Here is a 20,873-nt window from a genome sequence, read left to right as displayed (position 1 = left end):
TTTATTTAAAATCTTACATTGATTCTTTTATAAAACATTTACTGAATCTTGACATTCACACTCCTAAGTTGGGAAGTAAAAGGTTACCAAGATTCCTATATGCTGACGATGCTGTAATTCTTTCACAAACTAAAGCAGGGCTAAAAAGGATCTTGAGATCTCTGGCCATATATTGCCAAGAGGAACAATTATCCATCAACTATTCATAAGCAAAAAATCATGTGCTTTAATAACTGGGTTAAGAATTTCATTTGGCAAATTGATGGGCACCATATTGAACAAGTTAAATGTTTCAGGTACCTAGGAGTTGTCTTTCAGTATAATGGAAAATTATCTGCTCATTTTTGATCTGTAGCTGATTCTGCTCAAAGGAGTGTGATGGCTATTTTGAGAAATTATTTTTGTGGGCAATAGCAGGGAACTTACTTTGTTCAATGGTGTACCTTAGAGTCCACCTTCCAAAGATGCCATTTTCCCCCAGGGAAATGGATCTGTTTGGTCCGGAGATCTTTTGCAATTCTGGAAGTACTCCAGATCCTACCTGGAGGTTGGAAATCCCAGAGGAAATGGAAGTGGAGTGGATTCATAGCAACTGTGACTCTACATATCTTACTCATAATAAAAGGCTAAGGGATGGAATTTCACAACAGCAAACCCGCCCCCATTAGTGGTGGATATTCCATTCCCTCGCTGGACTTCAAAAACCCTCCTGCTTTACTCCCTCAACAGCCAGCCCAACCCACAGATCAGCTAATCTGGAGGCCACAAAGCCCTTTCCCACACTTGCTTGCTTGTTTGTTTTAAGTGAGTTGACTTCAAAGCTTTGAATAGAATATTCAAAGCTTCACAGATAGTTCACCTAAAGCAAAACAAAACCTGGGGAAACAACACCCTGCCAAAATCAGGAGGAAATGTAGAGTCCATTCATGTACTTAAAGCTATGAAAAGGTGGCCAGCCAAAAAGATTGAGCAAAACCTTCCACATTATGAAACCTGAGGTGGGGGTGTGCATCAATTAATGTGATAAATGCTATGGGTAAAGAAATGGCCAGCACTATGGAATTTTCATCAAAGTTTACTATAAATAGGTTCTCTACCCATGCTCAGAGGTTACTAAATACCCTTTTCAGGACTTGAAAGGTAAAAATGCAAGGGGGGATTTTCCATCTCATAGCAGAAGAGCTTACCAGCTGTTTTAGATTCACAGATATCCTAACCAGAGAGAACAGAATAAATAGGGGTGTGCACTTGGCAAAGCCAAACTGAGCCCTCCCCCCTGAAAAATATCTTAACAGTATTTTGGGGGGGGGGTCATCCCAAAAGAGTGACAGCAATTTAAGGGAGCTGAAAAGTGGATCCTGAATAATGTCAAAATTTTCAGCATAATTTGGGTTGCTTTAGCCCTGCCACCATTTAAAAAAAAATGTTTCTCCCCCCTCCCACTCACCATCTCCCTGGGTCTCAGAGATGGCAGGAAACGGTGCAGAGCTGAATTCTGGCCTTGACACCGAAGGGCCCAGCATTAAGCTCCATTGCTGCCCAAATATATGTGGGCTCGAAGTTAGCAGGTGGCACAGAGGTCACAAAGTCCAGCATTTAACTTGGACTTCTGCTGACTCTGGACTCCATGTGGCCTCAAGCTGAACATTCAGCTCTTTGTTTCCTGCCACATTCAAGCCCATGTGGAATTTGGAGGCAGCTTGAATTTTTAAAGTTTGGGTTTAATAGACCCCCTCCCAAAATTCGACTTCTCCAAAAAAAGTTGTTATAGGTATTTGGCTTTTGGGGGGAGTGACGTCCAAACATTTCTGGGACTATTAAACCCAAGCCTAAAAAATACCAATGGGGGAGAAGTGGCACCCACCCCTACAAATAAGTAGGAGAAGTCATACTTCAGCAATAAATGTCTGAATTATCAAATGGTCCAGTGACACTTCCCCTGGAGAACAGGAAAAGCAAAGATTTATAGTTAGTGTTACCTGAAATGGTCAGAGTATGTCCATGTTAGAGTGGGGGAATTAGTGAGAGCAGACTCTTTGGCTTAACAAAAAGGCTGGACAAGCCTGAGAACTTTGTTGCCTATGTATACCAAGGCCAGTTTTTGCAAGAAATCCTTAGGAGAGTGAAATAAAGTTTAACAATGTATTGTCGAAGGCTTTCATAGCTGGATTCAACTGGTTCTGGTGGATTTTCCAGGCTGTGTGGCTTTGGTGGGTTTAACAAAGTTTAACAAATTTCATTAAGGGACAATTGGGGTTCACAAGCACTCAATAATCAAAGCAGCAGAATGCACGCACAGTCCTAGGAGATAAGCAGTGTTGAGAGAATAGGTTTGGAATAAATTGAGGGAATTTGGGGAGTAAAGATTATAGTCACCTGACCTTGGAGCAGAAACGTCTGATGAACAGACCTGAGTGACCCATGCTTAGCTCTGATAAAAGAAAGAACAATGCTTTGGGGACTATATCAACAGACAGAGAGGTTTCCAAAGATATTGAACACTGGCTACTGAGAGACAGGGAAAGAAAGAGCTTTTCAGGGTTATACAGAGTGGTCCTTAATCTCACAGGACAAAGAAGAGCCTTGCCTTTCTGAGAAAGAAGAGACGGACATCAACCTGAAGTGCTGAGTTGTTAAGCTAATGGTTTGAGTGCTTAGCCTAATGGGCTAAACTGAGAGTGCCTGGAGGTGAGCAGAGTGCTGAATCAATCATAACTATAAAACAATGGCAATGTGAATAAGGTGGCTGTTAGAGAGAGATTAGTCAGAGGAAGAAAGTTCAGGTTAATACAATACTGGCAGAAACACTTGGGGAAAAATTAACAAGTTCTTTGTGTTCGCAGGGTGGGTGGTCCAGGACTGGAGCTGGGAACAGGGACATTGTTGTCTCTTAATTTCTTTAACAAGGGTGTGAGGAAAGTAATTGGCAAGGCAGATATCAGCAAGGGCAAGTCTAAACAAACTTTGACTGTGTCCTTGTGGGTACACTAGCCAATGCAGAGAATGGGCTCTCCATTTTGACATGGTACCTTAAGGGTTGGCAGGATGGGTAGAGACACTGTTGTCTTAAAAACAGGGTTCTCCAGCCCACCATGGGTCAGTCTGATAACATTAAGGAGCAGTAAAAATGAAAGGAATATAAATACCCCTGACTAGAAGAAAGGGTTTTTCTTCCTCATTTCTTCCATAGTGAATACCTTCAGAGAGGGAGCTATCTGAAACTTTGGCCCTTTCCGCACAGCAGAAAGGGCGCCTCTCCACCGGCAGAAATTAGACGGTGGAGAGGAGGGGGCTGTTCGCATGGGAGCATGCGAGCGGCCCCTGCAGAGGCCAGCATAGAAGAGGTGGCTGTGTCCCCCCCCCCACTCACCTCGTCCTCCAGCGTCCATCTGGAGGGCTGCAGGGCCCGCCCATGCTGCCCTTCCTGACACTGCAGGGGGGTCCAGAGGCGCAGCGTGGCGCAAGGTCTCAACAGCCCCTCCAGACTGATGCTGGAAGGACGAGGAAGATGAGTGGGGGGATAAGAGGAAGAAGTAGCGCCTTCCGCAAGCAGCTGATGGGAAGGCGGGTGCTTTCCAAAAACCTCCCCTTGGGAAGGGGAGGTGGAAGCTGGCGCCTTCACGCTGGCCATCGAGGGCCACACAGAACTGGCGCTGCTGCATTACAGCAAAGCAGCTGCCCTGTCGCCGAGGAAGAACAGCTGTTCTTATCAGAGGACAGCATTTTTGCTGTCCCTGGGCTGCTGTAAATGGCCCGTGCGGAAAGGGCCTTTCTCTCCTTTTTAAATGGAAATAATGTTGGGCCGATGAGTAAAATGGAGGAAAGCCATCTATGAAACAGAGGGATAAACCGTATCTGAATGCTCACAGCTCCAAGAAAAAAGAACCTATCCTAATTTTAACATCTTAGGATAAGTGAGGTCAGGGTCAGAGGATTTAGTTATATCTTTTTCCTTTGAATCCTTGCTCAGAATTGTTGGGTAAATGTCTGCCTATGACTTTATTGAATTCTTTGTTAATCTGGATGCTGCTAGCCTGATTTCTGTGATCATTCCACCCCCAGTTTGGACATACCCAGGGGTAACCATGGAAAGGGAGAGAGGACTGATCCCACCATTCCCTAAGTGTATGTGTGCATTTGTTAATCCTCAGAAAGCTGGAATGAAACAATTAAATGAGAGATACAATTGCAGAGAGGAGCTTTTGAATAGTGACATTGTAAAAGAGCACAAAGGAACTGTCCCTTTATAATTTCTGAGGCTAGGAGGTGGCAGAAATCCTGATAGGGAATGAAAAGTAGGAGAAGAGAAAGGGAAACCAAGCTGGATGGGAAATCCAGGAAAGCTATCTTTTTTTCCTCCCACAGGTGCAGAAATGGAGCTTGTGAAAGCCATTGTGTCAGAGGAAGTTATGTGTGTTCCTATTTTCATCTGCCAAATTTTGGAATAAACATAAAAATATGGTTGATAGAAGATTCCTCCAAATCATGTCAAGTTTGTTTTGAGCTGAAACCCATTATCAGACCACTAGCAAGCGGCCCCAGGGCAAATGAAGCTCTGACCATTAACTCTCACTGCTCACATCAGTTTGAGACCACTTACATTCCACCTGTATGGCCAGTGCATTGTCTCATCAACAAACTGAGAATAAAGAATAAAATTAAAGTGTAAATCTGCAAACATTACATGTCAACTATGACTCTCATAATGATTTATTATTTTTTTCAAAATATTTCCTGAACTTTTATAGCTTATGAAAGATTTGGCGGGGGGACCTACTTAGAACAAAATGAGATGAGGGAGTCAGAGACATTTTTAATAGTCACAAACCTATTTCTGTAAAAAGCAACACTAATGAGGTTTCTGCATTTCCCCTTTGGAACCTTCATTTGCCAGATTTTTTAAAAAATGATACTCGTAGCTAGCTTTCCCTTTTAGAATGACATCAAAAATTATTTATTTTTTGCATCCATTCTGTATCTCAAATTTCCTAAATGCCATGTGGGTTTGGTAGCTTAAAATGACTATAGGACAGTGGTGGCGAACCTTTGGCATTCCAGATGTTATGGACTACAATTCCCATCAGCTCCTGCCAGCATGGCCAATTGGCAGGGGCTGATGGGAACTGTAATCCATAACATCTGGAGTGCCAAAGGTTTGCCACCACGGCTGTAGGAGTATCTCACAGTTGTCTCTGTTGTTACAGTCTAGCAACTGGGAGGATGCTAAGAATGTGCATGTTAGAAAAAAGTCCGTCATAGCATGTATTATCCACAGGGGTTCGAAAAGTAATCTTTTTATACAGTACGTTAATGCCACAGGGCACAATAATATTTATCAATTTGTCAAAGAACATAAGAAATGAGCTGCAGCATGAACACGGGCATAGCTCATCTAAACCGTAATAGTTTTATTTTCACTGCTTAATCTCTTTTTTGCTTTTTACTGTATGAACCACATGCACTTTACTTCCATGCACAGGGCTGGGTCCCATGATCCACCAACTGAACAGAATTGTGGCCGAGCATGGTTCTATTAGTCCAAGCTTTATTTAAAAAACCAAACAAACCCTTTTAAATATATGCTAAAGTAAAACATCTTGGCAAAAAGGTTTTGGTTTTGTTTCATATATCCATTATACACATCCAATTATAGAATGCTTCTTTGAGGCTGCAGTCTAATGCAGAGATGCTGACTTTTGAATAAACATAAGATCAGGCTAAAATCCTGTATTATACAAACATCAATGCTCAAACAGCCCAAAGAGATGATCTCATAAAATAAAAGAATACACATTATGATTCTGTGCTTTCTTATGTGCTAGACATATCTTGCTAGAATTAGCTCTCGAACAAGAAAAGAAATAATTTTAGAAAGATGATTACCAAATACACAGAAAAGCAAGCCATGAAATACAGCACAGAGCAGAAGGAAGGAAGGAAGGAAGGAAGGAAGGAAGGAAGGAAGGAAGGAAGGAAGGAAGGAAGGAAGGAAGGAAGGAAGGAAGGAAGGAAGGAAACTGCAGGGACTGCGATGGACCCCCATCAGGGACGTAGGTATAGATTTTTAATGGGGGGGTTCGAGGGGGCCACACCCCCACCCGCCCCTAGGGCATGGCCACGCCTCCCCAAGCCCCGGCCTTGGCCTAGCGCTTATAAAAGGAGCTCTCCGAGGTCAGGGATGGCAGACTCCCCTGCCCTGCCCTGCCCTGCCCCTCCCCTCTGGGCAGAGGCATAGAGGGAAAATGGAGCCTGGTGCAAAATCTGAGTTTTGCGCCCCCCCCCTCCGGCAGCCGCTGTGATGCTGGAATCCACCCCCAAACGGCATCACTTTCCATGGTGTTTAAACTAGAGAGCCCAAATTCTCCTTTTAAATCCACCTTAAAGGGAGAATCTGGGGTCCCTAGTTAAACAACATTGAAAGTGTTATCCCCCACCCTGAAACAGCATCACTTTCAATGTGGCGTAGTGGTTAAGAGCAGGTACATTCTAATCTGGAGGAACCGTGTTTGATTCCCTGCTCTGCCACTTGAGCTGTGGAGGCTTATCTGGGGAATTCAGATTAACCTGTGCACTTCCACACATGCTAGCTAGGTGACCTTGGGCTAGTCACAGCTTTTCGGAGGTGTTTGTTGTGAGGGAGCAAGGTCAAGGAGATTGTAAGCCCCTTTAAGTCTCCTAAAGGAGAGAAAGGGGGGATATAAATCCAAACTCTTCTTCTTCTAAACTGAGGACCTCAGATTCTCCCTTTAAATCCATGCTGAAGGGGGTGGATTTAAAAGGAGAATCTGGGGAAATTTGGGGGGTGACTGCTGTCAGGGGTGCAATGGTTAAGCTAGAAGCACCAAACTTTCAGGGTATCTTTAGGAGTCTTTCCTAATGTTACCACCCAGGTTTGGTGAATTTCGGTTCAGGGGGTCCAAAGTTATGGACCCTCAAAGGTGTAGCCCCATCTCCTATTAGCTCCCATTGGAAACAATGGGGGATGGGGTACCCCCTTTGGGAGTCCATAGCTTTGGACTCCCTGGACCAAACTTCACAAAACCTGAGTGGTATCAATAAGAGACTCTCTTGATAATACATCCCAGGTTTGGTGAAGTTTGGTTCAGGGGGTCCAAAGTTATGGACCCTCAAAGTGTAGCCCCCATTGGAAACAATGGAGGATGGGGGCACCCCCTTTGGGGGTCCATAACTATGGACCCCCTGAACCAAACCTCACCTGGGTAGTGTCATCAGGAGAGTCCCCCAAACAATCCCTGAAAGTTTGGTGCTGCTAGCCCAAACAATGCGCCCCCTGCAGGCCAAAAACCGAAAAAGCACAAAAATATTTTAAAAACCCACAAACGGAGGGGCGGAGCTTCGGACATGAATGGGGGGGTTCAAACCCGAGGAAACCCCCCCTTACCTACATGCATGACCCCCATACCTTCTTCTGGCAGGGAAACCACTCTCTGACCTAGCTTGTCAGATTTTCCTGCCTTTTCTCTTCAGGGACTGAGGTTCTTCAGAAATGGTAATATATGGTATAATAAAAGCACTTTCTGTAACTGCTTGCCAACTGCCAGCCTTCTTCCCAGTGTCCTGTACAAGCATGTACAAGACAGTGGTGCAGAGAAGTGCTACCCAGTCCCCACCCCCTTAACTGGTCAGGCTGTATCAAGGAATCTTTTCCTGCTGGATTCAGGCATCCTCTTCCAGATGTCCTTCTGTCATTTTAAGTCCTCCCGATCTGTGATACCTGCTTGGAGAAGAGGGGGCTTAGCTCATCCCATTGTCTCTCACTACCTGTATTAGTATTTATAAAGTGTGGCTGGGTAGGGCTGGTAGTCTGCTCAGAGAAAAGAAAAAATATTTAAAATGTTTCCTTTGAACCTCAAATGGGAAGGAGCCATTTCTTCCCAGTGTATAGTTGCTTTCTTACACACACATACAGACACACACACATGCACAGGTTATAGGCCTGTCACACGTAGAGCAAGTTGGATTTTTTCACACACTTACTGACACTACTCTCTTCAAAGAAGTTATGCTTCTTAACGCCAGGAATTCTAAAGACCAAAAACCTCTCAAAATGTTCTGTCAGGGAGTTAACCTTTTCCCCCACTGTACAGAGGCAGAGCGAGGGGAAACTATGGCTGGGGCGTGTGCGCACCCTACACCCCTGCCACAGCACTTGCCCCCCAGAACACCCCTGGAATGCCCCACCATGCCCCGGTCATGCCCCCTCTATGGCCCGGCCACTGCCTCTGCATCATCTAGCCAGCAGGCCAATCAGAGTGCATGATGCCACAGCCAATCAGGTGGCTTCTGTTCCTAGGTCTTTATGCCTCACTCTGAAGGTAAACAGTGATTTGTTTCAGACAGACCTACAATTTAAAAATTAACTTTTCTTCTGCAGTTCGTCACCAGGACTATATTCATATTTAGCTACCCCACCCCACTCCATTTATTTCTTTTTTTACTGCATTTATTTCAATCCTCCTTTCAGGCACTTGATAGTTCCTGGAGAGCAAGTGTGAAGTGATTTCTGTACCACTACTCCAATGGGAAATGGAAAGCCATGGCAAATTATACAGAATAAATGCTGTGCAAACACATGAAACCTGGGACTTGGTTGCATCTGGTACATGTATCCTTAGAAGTGAATATCATTGATTTCAGTGGGCTTAAAAGGCTGTAATTCGGTTTACAATTGCACAGTTGATAGTAAACTAGTAGTTTCTGAACAAATATGAAGATCCACACAATATCCAACACAAGCAATCTGGGGAGTCTGGAGTTTTTTTGCAAACTGCTGCTCGTCGCACCAATACAAGTGATGCATTTAAGCCCTTGATAAAAACATAAACAGCAGACACCAGATAAGTAGTTAATATCACACATTTCCTAACCCTTAAACTGAACCTGAAATATCTACATGCGTAGGGAAGACAGAGTTTGATCTTTGTGCTGATTGAACTGTTTAGGTCCCTATTGAGAGTGTTAATAATTTTTGTCCAGTTCCAGTCAGGTCACAAATTCCATCACATTCATGTGGCACCACAGGTTGCACTTGAACAAGTGATGCATATAAGGAATCTACAGGAGACCTATTTGTGGACTCTCAGAGAGCATGGAAAAATGGATCGTTATGGACTGGAGAAAGTGAAGAGAGAAGAGATTGGGAAAGTACTTACAATGCCATCCTAATCAGAGTTACACTATGCAAAGCTCATCAACTTGAATTGGCTTAGGCGAGGGTAATTCTCCTTAGGATGGCACTACTAATGTATTAAGTGGCTTGCATAGTATGAAGTGAATAATATCTAAGCTATATAGAGTCATGCTGGATTCAGAACCCCTAAATCTTATATGTGCGATAGGGAAAAATGTGATGATTAGTTCACTGATACATGGTGACTAGAACTACTTTTCTTTTGGAAGCTGTCTGTAATCAGATTTACAGGATTTTGAATGGAGAGATGGATGGTGAACATGAATTATCTGCAGTGAAATTCTTGATAGTTCTTGCTTGTTTGGGTTTTTCCCCCCCAGAATTGCTAATGATTATGTTTCTCCACAGGGGCCAATGAGTTGCATTTCAGCTACAATTAGAAATGTAACCATTCTGATTGTGTTGGTAAGGAAACACCACATTTACCTGAGGTTCTTTTTTTTAATAACTGAACTTCCTTCCTACAGCTGTTCGAGTATGCCGAGCAGGAAATCTTCCTGCTGATGGAACGAGGAACTTTTCCAGTTTCCTTAACACATTGTTGAACTGCATGAGGAGTATCATTGAAAACTCCATATGACCACAGTTTCTGGGACTGTTACTCTTCATACCTGTTCCAATCTCCCTTTGTCAATTTTTCCTGCTGATTGCATGACTGCATGACTGGTAGCATGCTTCCCTTCCAGCCGTGTCTTGTTACTCATTGTCATATGGCTTCTTGCAGGGGAGAGGGAAGCCTAACATCTATTCTCACCATCTGGGGAAGACAACAGGGCCATACAATGCGAAATGTCACATCAAATGTACAAGTGGGAAAAAGCATCTTTTCATATAGAAAATAGGGTCCTTTTCACATGAAGAATAGATCCCATCCAGAAATAATTTAAAAGTGTATGCAGTTTCAATTTTTTTGTTAAATTGTTTTCTTACTTTTTCCTAGACTTCGCCCAGTGGTATTACCTGTCACCGAGAGGTAAAATTTAAATCAATTTGACTAACTTTCAAAAAAAGAAGTTTTCCCCCTTACCACTCTAACAATGATATACATGATGACTACAGCTTTCTTAACTCCAAGATCTCATTTAACCCTGGAAAAGTAGGCCATACTTTGAGATGACAACGTAGGCCATTCTTTGAAAGACACGTACTTAACTCTAGCACTGTCCTATGCCCATGATTTCATATGGAATGATCATTTTGCTCTACTGGTTGCCACATATAGTTAGTGTGATTAAATGTATGGTAAACTGCTTCTAAATCTGGACCAAGAAATCTAGCTAAAATAAACTAGTTTTCTCTTTCCATCTTCCTCTAGCCTTATTATCACATCTTATTTACAGTTTGGGGCATTTTGTTACTCACTGTTAGAGGGCATAGTCTCAGAAAGCATTCACAATAAGATGTTGAGTCAGAAGTTATGGCCACAGTTTGCAAACTAAATAATGTGCTGGATTCAATGTACTCAGCTGTGCACAATGAATCTTGCTTTAGAGGAAGAACTTGTGTTGGCAGAAGGCTTTTTTGTATTGGAGGAAGTTCTAGGTGAGCAGAGTGGTGAGACACATCCTAAAATTTCTCAAATGTATTAATGGTGGCTATTTATGACAAACTGAGGTAATTTATGTGGTAAGATAATATGTTTCGGGTTATTACCAAACTATAATAATATAGTTTAATGCACTTTCAATCCACTTTCACAATAGTTTGCAAGTGGATTTTGCTATTCCACACAGTAAAATCCCACTGCAAAGTGCATTGAAAGTGGATTGAAAGTGCATTATTTTGCATGTGCAGAAGGGACCTCAGTTGAGATTGGGTTTGAGAATGGTTCATGTTGTGTGATTCCTCCATGCAATTGTAAATACAGGAAGACATGATTGTATGGAGGAAAGTTAGTGTGATCAAGCTGCTCAAGTGGTAAGCAAAGAGTAATCTCCCTGACTAAACTGTGTTACATTGGAAGAATTTACAGTAGATTACAATATATTAACCATGCTCCAATAGTTAAGAAGGTAACAGTGTAAGCCATGGAAAGAGTGAAAGGGGTGTGAGACTGGCAATTGGGCTTTTGCACAGTTTTTCCACTTTTCCTCCCCCCCCCCATGCCTCCCCATGCCTCTTTGGAGGGAACATGGCCATGCCTGGTCACCATAAAACTACCCCCCCCCCCAAATGCACTGCCTGATGAATTAAATAGAAAAGTTGCAGTTTAGCAGAGCCATATGCTCAGAAAACCATGTATGCAGCCAGACATTCTTTTGAATTTTCTCCTCTTGTCACTCACTCAGCTACAAAGAAATATTGAAGGAAATGGATGATCCAACATAACTCATATGGTTATGCTGGATCATGGCCTTGAACTCTGTGACTGAAAAAAAAAAACAACCTTTTCAGTTAAGTCACACCTAAATGGGAAGTAATTATTCCCAAGGTTTCTTCCTAAATTGCAGATAATAAAAGTGAAATGTTTTCCAGTGAATTTCACCTATTATATTAAACCTTTCACCTTTAGTGATAAATCTGCCACATCTGCATAGTTCACGGCAGTTTTATAAGTAATGGTGGACGCTTCAAGTACTTTTTTACATAATTACTTTTACATGAGGATAAGAAATTAATCACACAGACTATGTAAAATGTGGTTATCTAGTCCTGTAATCTGTAAGCATAAATTATTCCTGTAAAATCTATTAGAAGGAACTTTAAATGTCCCTCTTGAAAAAAATGTTTTGTCAAGACTGGAGTTCTCTCTAACTTGTTTGAAAAAAAAATGTCTGCCAAAAACTAATGAACATTAGAGGATAAAATGTTCTCTATGGGATATATAGTTGGTAGTCATTGGGGTACAAGGAAGGTTTACAGTAGTATTGCTTAGAATAGTGCCCACGGTGAGAGATGAACAAGATACGCTCATGCTGTTATGTGTGGTAAGAGCCATAATCACCTGCTGTAATATTGCAACACCATGCTGAATTGTTGCATGGTGCATCATAAATTTGTGTAAGAGTCACTCACACACTTCCCTTTGGCCACCTTGGCATCAATTTGTATGTAAAAAAATGTGTTAACAGCATGGTTATTTAGCACAATGGAATGGTTTTAATATACACCCCTTACACAGAGAACCTGTATGGCTGAAGTCACTCTCTTAACCTACACACAGTTAGGCTTCAGTTAATTATCACACAAGTTGTCCTAGCTATATTGTCTATTCCCATATTTCCAGCTGCATGGGATTAAACTAATTTTGCCATGGATAACAGATGGTCAGTATGACCATTCGCCATAACGCATTGGTGCAGATGTGAGTGATCTGCTCCTGAACTAGTCCTATCCAAATAAAGAAAGCATCTACTTAGGAACATGACCTACACAGTGGGCTTATGAGTCTAATTGCAAGGTATTGAGGCAGCCATGAAATCGCAAGTTTCACCAAAAAGAGTGATCTGAACCTTGTTTAATTCCTTACAAGGCCAATATCCAGGAGAGAGTTAATAGATCTGAGACCACCAAAAGCTCATTTAACAATCCACCAATCAACAAGAAGGAAGGTACAGAAGTCAAATTCCCAAATATCCCTAGAAACCAACATATGGGACACACAATCTGTATAGTCAAGTGATTCTACCCAGTCCCTATACATTCTCCATCATGTTGAGAAATTGGATGGACATAATTGAGACAGGGTAGGATCTCTACGTCCTCTACTTCCATGATACATGCTATACTATTTTCCCCCATCCAAGATTAAATAATTATTGCATAACTATAAAAACTGATATGATTATGTGTCCCTGTTGCTCTTTATTTTGCTACTGTGTGCTCAAACATTGAAGTCTCTGACTTAGAAGAAGTAGTACAGAGTTTGGGGGTGCTTCTAGTGCATCCGTTCATGTGACTATAAATATCATAAGCCAGGTTCAGATAGCAGACAAGCTTGGAAAAGTACTCTGTACAAACATTGATCTGGCACCCCTGCAGGCACATTTGAACAAATTCCCAGAAGCCAAAACCTTCTAAGGAAATGGCAAACTCTAATTCAAGCCTTGCTGTCTCTTCCTCTGGGTTACCAAAAGTGTCAACAAACCTGTTTGAGATCAATGGAACTGAAATAGCCACCAGGACATCAGACTATTTCTTTAAAATTTCAGCTCCTGAGAGATGGGACATATGAAGAGGATAAGGTTCTAGAACTTGCAGGAGTAAGCTATTACATTCTCAGCTATCTAATGTGTGAACACCCCTGCTATTTACTTCATATGGCCCACTCCTTTGATTGACTGATCAGTTCTGATCAGGTTTGTCCCATGATCATTTCATGTTGTTCACAGACACAGCCAAAGTAGGGATACTCTTGATTGGAACAAGATATGCAACAACTCTGAACCTGACCTAATCTTTTCCAAATGGCCAGTCTCCCATTTCTCTCTTTGGGCATCCTTCACTATTGTCCAAGAACATTTTACATCTATTCAAGTTCATCTACTGCCAAACCTATTAATACAAATGATAGAAGAAGGACTATTCTAAGGATAAACTGGTAACTATACCACAAAAAGATGGATTTATTGATTTATAGACTGATAAAATAAGCAGAGTGGCAAGCTGCAGTACTGCAGCCAAAGCTGTGTTCGATCCTGATAGAAGTTGGTTTCAGGTTTCCAGCTTAAGGTTGACTCAGCCTTCTATACTTCTGAGGTTGGTTAAATGAGTACCCAACCAACTTGCTGGGGGGAAAGTATAGGTGACTGGGGAAGGCAAAGTCAAACATAGTCAAAGTAAACATAGTCTGCCTGGTAAACTTTTGATTGTGACTCATCCCATGGGTCAGAGATGTCTGGTGCTTGCACGAAAGACTACCTTTTAAGCACTTTTATGATGTAAAAACTCATACCCTTCAACACCATTAGTTTCCAGTTTCACTTGGCATTGTCCTGGTAAAACTCTGTCTCAAACACTAAGGGTCAGTTTACAAGGACTTAGGTAAGGGGGGGTTCTCAGGTTCAGATCCCCCCATTGCATGTCCGAAGCTCCACCCACCATTTGTGGGTTTTTTGTATTTTAAAGTGTTTTTTTTGTTTTTGGCCTGCAGGGGGTGCATTTTTTAGGCTAGTGGCTCCAAAATTTCAGGCTATCGTCAGGTGACACTCCTGATGATAGCATCCAAGTTTGGTGAAGTTTGGTTAATGGAGTCCAAGGTCATGGACCTCCAAAGGGGGTGCCCCATCCCCCATTGTTTCCAATAGGAGCTAATAGTAGATGGGGCTACCCTTTTGAGGGTCCATATCTTTGGACCCCCTGAACCAAACTTCACTAAACCTAGGTGGTATCATCAGGAGAGTCTCCTGCTGACACCAGCAAGGTTTGGTGAAGGCTGACTCAGGGGGTCCAAAGTTATGGACTCCCACAAGGGGTGCCCCATCCTCCATTGTTTAAAATAGAAGCTAATAGAAGATGGGGGCTACACCTTTGAAGGTCCATAACTTTGGACCCCCTGAACCAAACTTCACCAAATCTGGGTGGTATCATCAGGAGAGTCTCCTAAAGATACCCTGAAAGTTTGGTGCTGCTAGCTTAACAATTGCACCCCTGAAAGCAGGAAAATTGAGCCTCCCAGATTTCCCCAGATTCTCCTTTTGAATCCAATCCCTTCGGCATGGATTTAAAGGGAGAATCTGAAGTCCCCAGATTAAACCTTGAAGTCCCCAGATTAAACCACACCAAAACAGCATCACTTTCAATGTTATTTTAACTAGGGACCCCAGATTCTCCCTTTAAGATGGATTTAAAAGGAGAATCTGGGCACCCTAATTTAAACACCATTGAAGATGATGCTGATAATAATAATAAATATATATTAAGAAGGTTACTTCAGGGAACAGTCCCTAATATTACATCATCAGTTGCAAGATTTTGTGTTTACGTGTGTGAATTTAAGAATTTTGAAGAACAATGAAAAATAGGGTGAAGTGACTTTTTAAATAGATACTGAGAAACACCATTATAAGTTTTGGTCATCTTGGCTGCTGAGATATGCAGGAGTATTACTTTAATTGTTATCTTATATTAGCTAAGAAGGTTCTAAGATGGTTTATTTTAAATTGTATTGTAAATGCTTTGGTCAAAGACCATAAATAAATCTTACTACACACCCCTGACAGCAGGAAAATTAACCCCCCAGATTTCCCCAGATTCTCCTTTTGAATCCAACCCCTTCAGCATGGATTTGAAGGGAGAATCTGAGGTCCCCAGATTAAATCTTGAAAGTGATGCTGTTTCAGGGTGGGGGATAATCCACCCCAAAACAGAATCATTTTCAATGTTGTCTTAACTGGGGACTCCAGATTCTCCCTTTAAGATGGATTTAAAAGGAGAATCTGGGCTCCCTAATTTAAACACCATTGAAAGTGATGCTGTTTGGGGGTGGATTTCAGCATCACAGCAGCCCTCAGGTTTTGCACCAGGCTCCATTTTCCCTAGCTACCCCTCTACCTGGAGGGGAGGGAGAAGGGACTGCCGCTACCAGCTGGGAGCCCAGCTGGTGGGGGGGCGGGGCAGGAAGGGCAGGGGAGTCTGCCATCTCTGGCCTCAGAGAGCTGCTTTTATAAGCACTGAGGCCAGAGGCGGGGCTTGGGGAGGTGTGGCCACGCCCCCGGGGGTGGGTGGGGCCTCGCCCCCAAACCCTCCCATAAAAAATCTATACCTACATCACTAATCAGTTAGGACATCAGTAAGGAGAATCCTAGAGAACAAAAAGCCAAAGACTGTTTTCCACTGTCACCATACCATCCAAGACATTTCCTATGTCAAAACTGTATGGTGTCTGAACAGAAATTAAGAGGTTGATGTCTCTTGCTCTGCCATCCTACTGCTATTCCCGATTGCTAGCAGAACTTCTCTTACAATACCTATCCTCATCAGGTGTCCAAGATCATCATGCTTAGTACAGGACCATAACCAGGGCACGCTGAAGCTTGTCCGTGAAAAATGTTCAATGTCAAGAGCCCCACAATGACAATCAAGCTTAGCGGGACTGAGCTTTCCCACATCTGTCCACAGCCAGTTGCCAGTAATGATCATGCACTCATTATTGTCTCTTCTACCCCCTGTCTTTCTGCCACAATGTTTTAAAACTAAAATAAAAAAATAAGAGATTTCTTTGACTTCAGTGACTTGCATCTGGCTAGGCCTAAGAGATGACAGCTCTTCTGCCTTCCCATACATGAAGACATCATGCAAGAAGAGGATTGACAAAAGACCTCACTGCACTGAGTTGATGCTGTCAAACAGAAGAAAACAGTGGCCAGAAGTGCCTGCTGAGGATATAAAAATGCACGAGCCGTATATGCCTGTGCAGCTATCCTAAGTATTCAAACAACTTACAAAACCAACAGAGAGAGGGGAAATTTTTCAAATCTCTATCTGTAATGAAAGAGGCTGGAAGCTTCCAACAAGCCTGGAAACTTGAAATTGGAGATGGGGACCTGGAAGTTGAAGCTGCATATTATTTCCCACTTCCCAAACAAGAAAGGGTAAATAGAAACATTGAATCAGAAGCTTAGAAAATAACTAGCTAGAAGCGGAATAATCAATATAAAATGAGTATTCTGATTAATATGCGGGGAGGGGGCAATTGCTGCATGGCAATAAAACTGGTCGCTAAACCCACCTCTGTATGTGGAACCTTGGAAGTCTGAGAACTGTATAATTTAAATGAAACAACTAGGCTGCCTGTACAAGCTTGTGAACACTTGGCAACTAGCATTATACTTTACGTCCATCATAAATGTTTAATGCTAACCCCTCACCCTCATATACCCACCCCCTCCTGAGGTATACAGTCCCAAAGTAATGAAAGAATGCTTTACGTTGCATTTCTGAAATAACATAAATGAGCACATTCTGATAATGGGTTTCCACCCTGGAATGACTGCTCCCTGGACCCTGGGGCCCACCAAGGATACTAATTGTCATCCCAAGCTTTGGCTCTGTCAACAGAACATTTGATAATCATCTTAAAACTGCTTCACACAAGCCCCTATCCCTGCACTGAAATGTGGGACTGAATGCAGTGCCAGTGTCCCAGTGCCCCTGCCCCTGCTGGTATAGCAGGGGCGGGGCAGGGCATGCCCAGAAGAGAGCCAACTTCCTCCCAGCCTTTGCTGGTATTATGCTGGTAGGCCAAGGTGGTCTTAAACCAATTTGTCCCGCGGGGTTTTGTAACTGTCCCGATTTTTGGAAGGCTGCCGCACTGCCTTCTGGGGCGCTCCCCTTTTTCCGCCCTGTCACAGGGCGAGAAATGGGAGCGCCCCAGAAGGCAGTGTGGCAGCCTCCCGCGCACATGGCCGCAGGAGCACACTGCCTTTTGGGGCGCTCCCTGGTTTCCCGCCCTGTGACAGGGCGGGAAACAGGGGAGCGCCCCAGAAAGCAGTGCGGCAGCCTCCCGCTGTGCGCTCCTGCGCTCCTGCGGCAGTGCACTCCGGGGGTGTCCCGGTTTAAAAAGGTGAAAATCTGGTCACCTTATGGTAGGCCCTACTTCGGATGTAAGCCACCAGGAAAATGGTGTAAGTCCATTGAGATTCATAGAGGTTTCTAAGCTGGGGGGAGACTTTTTCATTTTGCAAGCCTCCCCACACTGCCAGAAAGCTTCTGTGGGAGTGGTGGGACAGTGCCACCTCAGCACTGTGGCCTGCCATCTCTGGTGTGGATGAGCTGCTACTTATGTCCATGATCCTTGTGAGGGTAACATGCATTACATTTTGCCTAAATAACATTTATGGCCTCAGAACAAATTGCTTGAAAGGAAGACCCGCACATTCCTAGCTAAGATACCATATTGCTAATTAGCAAAGAAGGAAGAAACTAGATAAAATTTGTAGAGTCAATTAGGACTTGTCAGAGAAATATGAGGATTAACGGGAAGAAAAGTACACCAAATTGGTACTAATGAAAGCCACTAAAGGGAATGAGAAAGTCCTTAACAAATCTCATAGGAGAGAATGCAAGGCTGATACTGTTTGGGAAAAACCTGAAGTACATACTTATAAAACATAAGTTAAATTAGGTACAGACAAAAGGTTTATGATTCATCTGTTGGTACACTGAACAAGTAGAAATGCTAGAAAAATCAAGATGTCAGTGAATGGTTTTGTGTGTTTCTGTGTTTCCTCACCCCCAATCCACCTTTTTTTCCCTTTGGGTTTCTATCTATGGGTTTCAGGGTCTTCAGGAGAAGACTTCTTAAGTTTTGTTGCATTGATCCTTCCTCACACACACATACACACCCCTTCCTTTTCATTTTCTAGTGATCACTTCTTTGTTGTGTTGAGCTGTTGTGGTGGGCTGGGCTCTTCTTTCCTATTTTTCTTTCATTTGCTTAGAAGAAGTTCTGTTCTTAATTGTGTTGTTGAGTTAGTGGAATTATATTGTTGTACTTCTCTTGGCAAGTTTCATTTGACCTATTTTGATATAGTAGTTGAAATTTAAACAGAGGCTAGTTTTCATAAGGGCATGTTAAGAATTGGTTAAAAAACCCTCACATTTCAACTTGGGTGCATGGCTTTAATTTCTTCCTAATTAGGTTTGTGTTAAGAGTTAAGAAAAGTCAGGGATTTTGTTTGTCAAATAGTAAACCATTTAAGTGTCAGCTCTGAACAGAGGCGTGGCTGGGCCAAACTGCGCCCGGTGCAGCAGGAAGAGGGGGTGCCTGAGCTGCCTTTAGGGATAAGCTTTGGGGATGAGGGTGTTACAGCTCCGGAGCTCATTCCAGGCACCAAGAGGATGCTGGAGGGGATATATGCACCATCTCCTTCTTTGGTTCTTCCAGAGCCCAGCAAATCTTCTGAGGGGGAACAGGAGGAGAACCTAGAGGTGGTACAAGAAGAAGAGACAAAGGGATTCCCAAATATGTTATATCAACCCTCCTTCTTTGACCTTCTCTTCCTGTGCCTCCTAGACCAGCATGCCTGTCCTGAGCTCCTCACAGGAGGTGGCTCCAGGGGTGCCCACAGCTGCTGGTCAGCATTGGTGCTCCCACCATCTTCAGTCTAGAAGCACTTCCAGTTAACAGGGAATCCATGTTTTGCATAGTGCCAACTGTGTAGGGTCTGGATCAGTCAAGGGAAAGACATTCACCATCTCTCGGCTTTCAGATTCCAGAACCATCTGACAAAGCATCACCAGGTGGTGCTTCTTTGGGGGTAGAGAGAGGCTGGTGGCCAGGTAGACAGCTGAGAGGTGAGTTGATCAGCAACCTTACCTTGTGCTCTCCCTATTGCATGCAGTGCATGGTCTCAAGTGGGCAGGGGATAGGAAGCATCTCTGATAAAGATGCTTGTCAAGGGCAGCACAGGGGTACAAAGAGGTGGGTAGCAAACGGCAGAGAGAATGGTCACTCACCTCTTCAGCAAGACAATCACTGTTGATGGGTGACCTTTCAGAGCTATAGAAGACATTATCTTCCACAGGCTGCTCTATGATTCCTATATCTAGTAGTATATGCCCTCTTGCACCATGATGACCAGGAGCATTATGCCCTCATTGCACCAGGTTGCCATGAACCACGTGAAGGCACAGTTCCATGCTCACAGGAGAACTGTGCACTTCACTTCCAACATCTGGACCTGCCCTCAGGTTTATCATGCATGCCTCTCACTGACAGTGCACTGGTGGCAACCTGGCAACATTTTGGGTAGAGGTGGGGAGACCAGTGCTAGGCAGGGTGAGGGCAGAAGAGCTGGCTATTTCAAGGCTATTTCAAGGCTCTGCCGAGTTTCTTGACAAGACGCTCATGTGGACAACATTTCTGATGCCATCAACAAGCAGATAAAGGGCTAAGTAGGCAGCAACATGGCAGCGTAAATTTCAGGGAAGTGGCAGTGTCATCAAGCCTGAAGCATATTTACTGTGCATCCCACTTTCTCCATATGGTAAGGATTCCTTGAGTTGAAGCCTGCAGAGAATCCAAGGCTGAATTCTGCAACTTGCCTCCTGGTATCTCTTCAGAAATGCCAGCATCTCACAAATAACTTCTTTCACAGTGTGAAGGACACCCATATGCTGTATGGGAAGAAGGCACTGATTAATGTGCTGAAGCACTGCCGGTTCAGCTACATTAGCACTCACTAGAATTCTACCTATGACATATTGGAACATTTGGTGGAGCAAAACAGAGCCCTTACCATCTTATTCTGTGAGACTGAGGTGGTACAGAAAGAAAGCCAGCTCAACCTAGATGAGTGGCTGACTATGGCTGTTTCTGCACGGTCCAAAAACGGCACCCTAGGGACAGTAAAAACACCGTCCCTGGGGCACTATTTACACAGCTGCAACTGCTCACCCCCCCCCAAAAAAAGGACACAAAAATGCTGCTTTCAAAACATGCTCCATGAGTATGTTTTTTGGAAAGCGGCATCTTCCCGTCAGAGCCATGCGAAGGGCACCAGTGTAAGAGCGCCGCTTTCAGGTGCTCCCTGTTTGTGTGTGTTGTTTACCTTGTCTTCCCTCCAAGGCTCCGGAGGGAAAAGGGACACGCCCACGCTACCCTTCGACCCCCGTGGGTCAGAGGGCAGCGTGGGTGTGTCACTTCCTCCCTCTGGATCCTTGGAGGGAAGACGGCAAACAACACATGCAGATCGGAGGTGGCTCCAGCAGCTTCGGGCCC

The 20,873-nt window shown here is 43.5% G+C and overlaps 1 protein-coding gene across 6 annotated transcripts in view; it reads left to right on the top strand.

Moving 5' to 3' along the window:
• Positions 1–20,873, top strand: part of KCNIP1 (potassium voltage-gated channel interacting protein 1) — a 677,814-nt gene that overhangs the window by 613,006 nt on the left and 43,935 nt on the right. For 2 of the 6 annotated variants that reach the window (XM_048487207.1, XM_048487205.1), the window contains exon 2: positions 10,152–10,184. The exons of the other annotated variants lie outside the window; for them this stretch is intronic. In XM_048487207.1, coding sequence (XP_048343164.1) covers positions 10,152–10,184 — 33 coding nt within the window. The remainder of the gene's footprint in view (positions 1–10,151; positions 10,185–20,873) is intronic. 6 annotated transcript variants of the gene reach the window in all.

Source organism: Sphaerodactylus townsendi, linkage group LG03 (genome assembly GCF_021028975.2).
Source record: "Sphaerodactylus townsendi isolate TG3544 linkage group LG03, MPM_Stown_v2.3, whole genome shotgun sequence".
NCBI lineage: Eukaryota > Metazoa > Chordata > Lepidosauria > Squamata > Sphaerodactylidae > Sphaerodactylus > Sphaerodactylus townsendi.
Note: the sequence above shows the minus strand (reverse complement) of the source record. Positions and strands in the feature narration are given on the sequence as shown.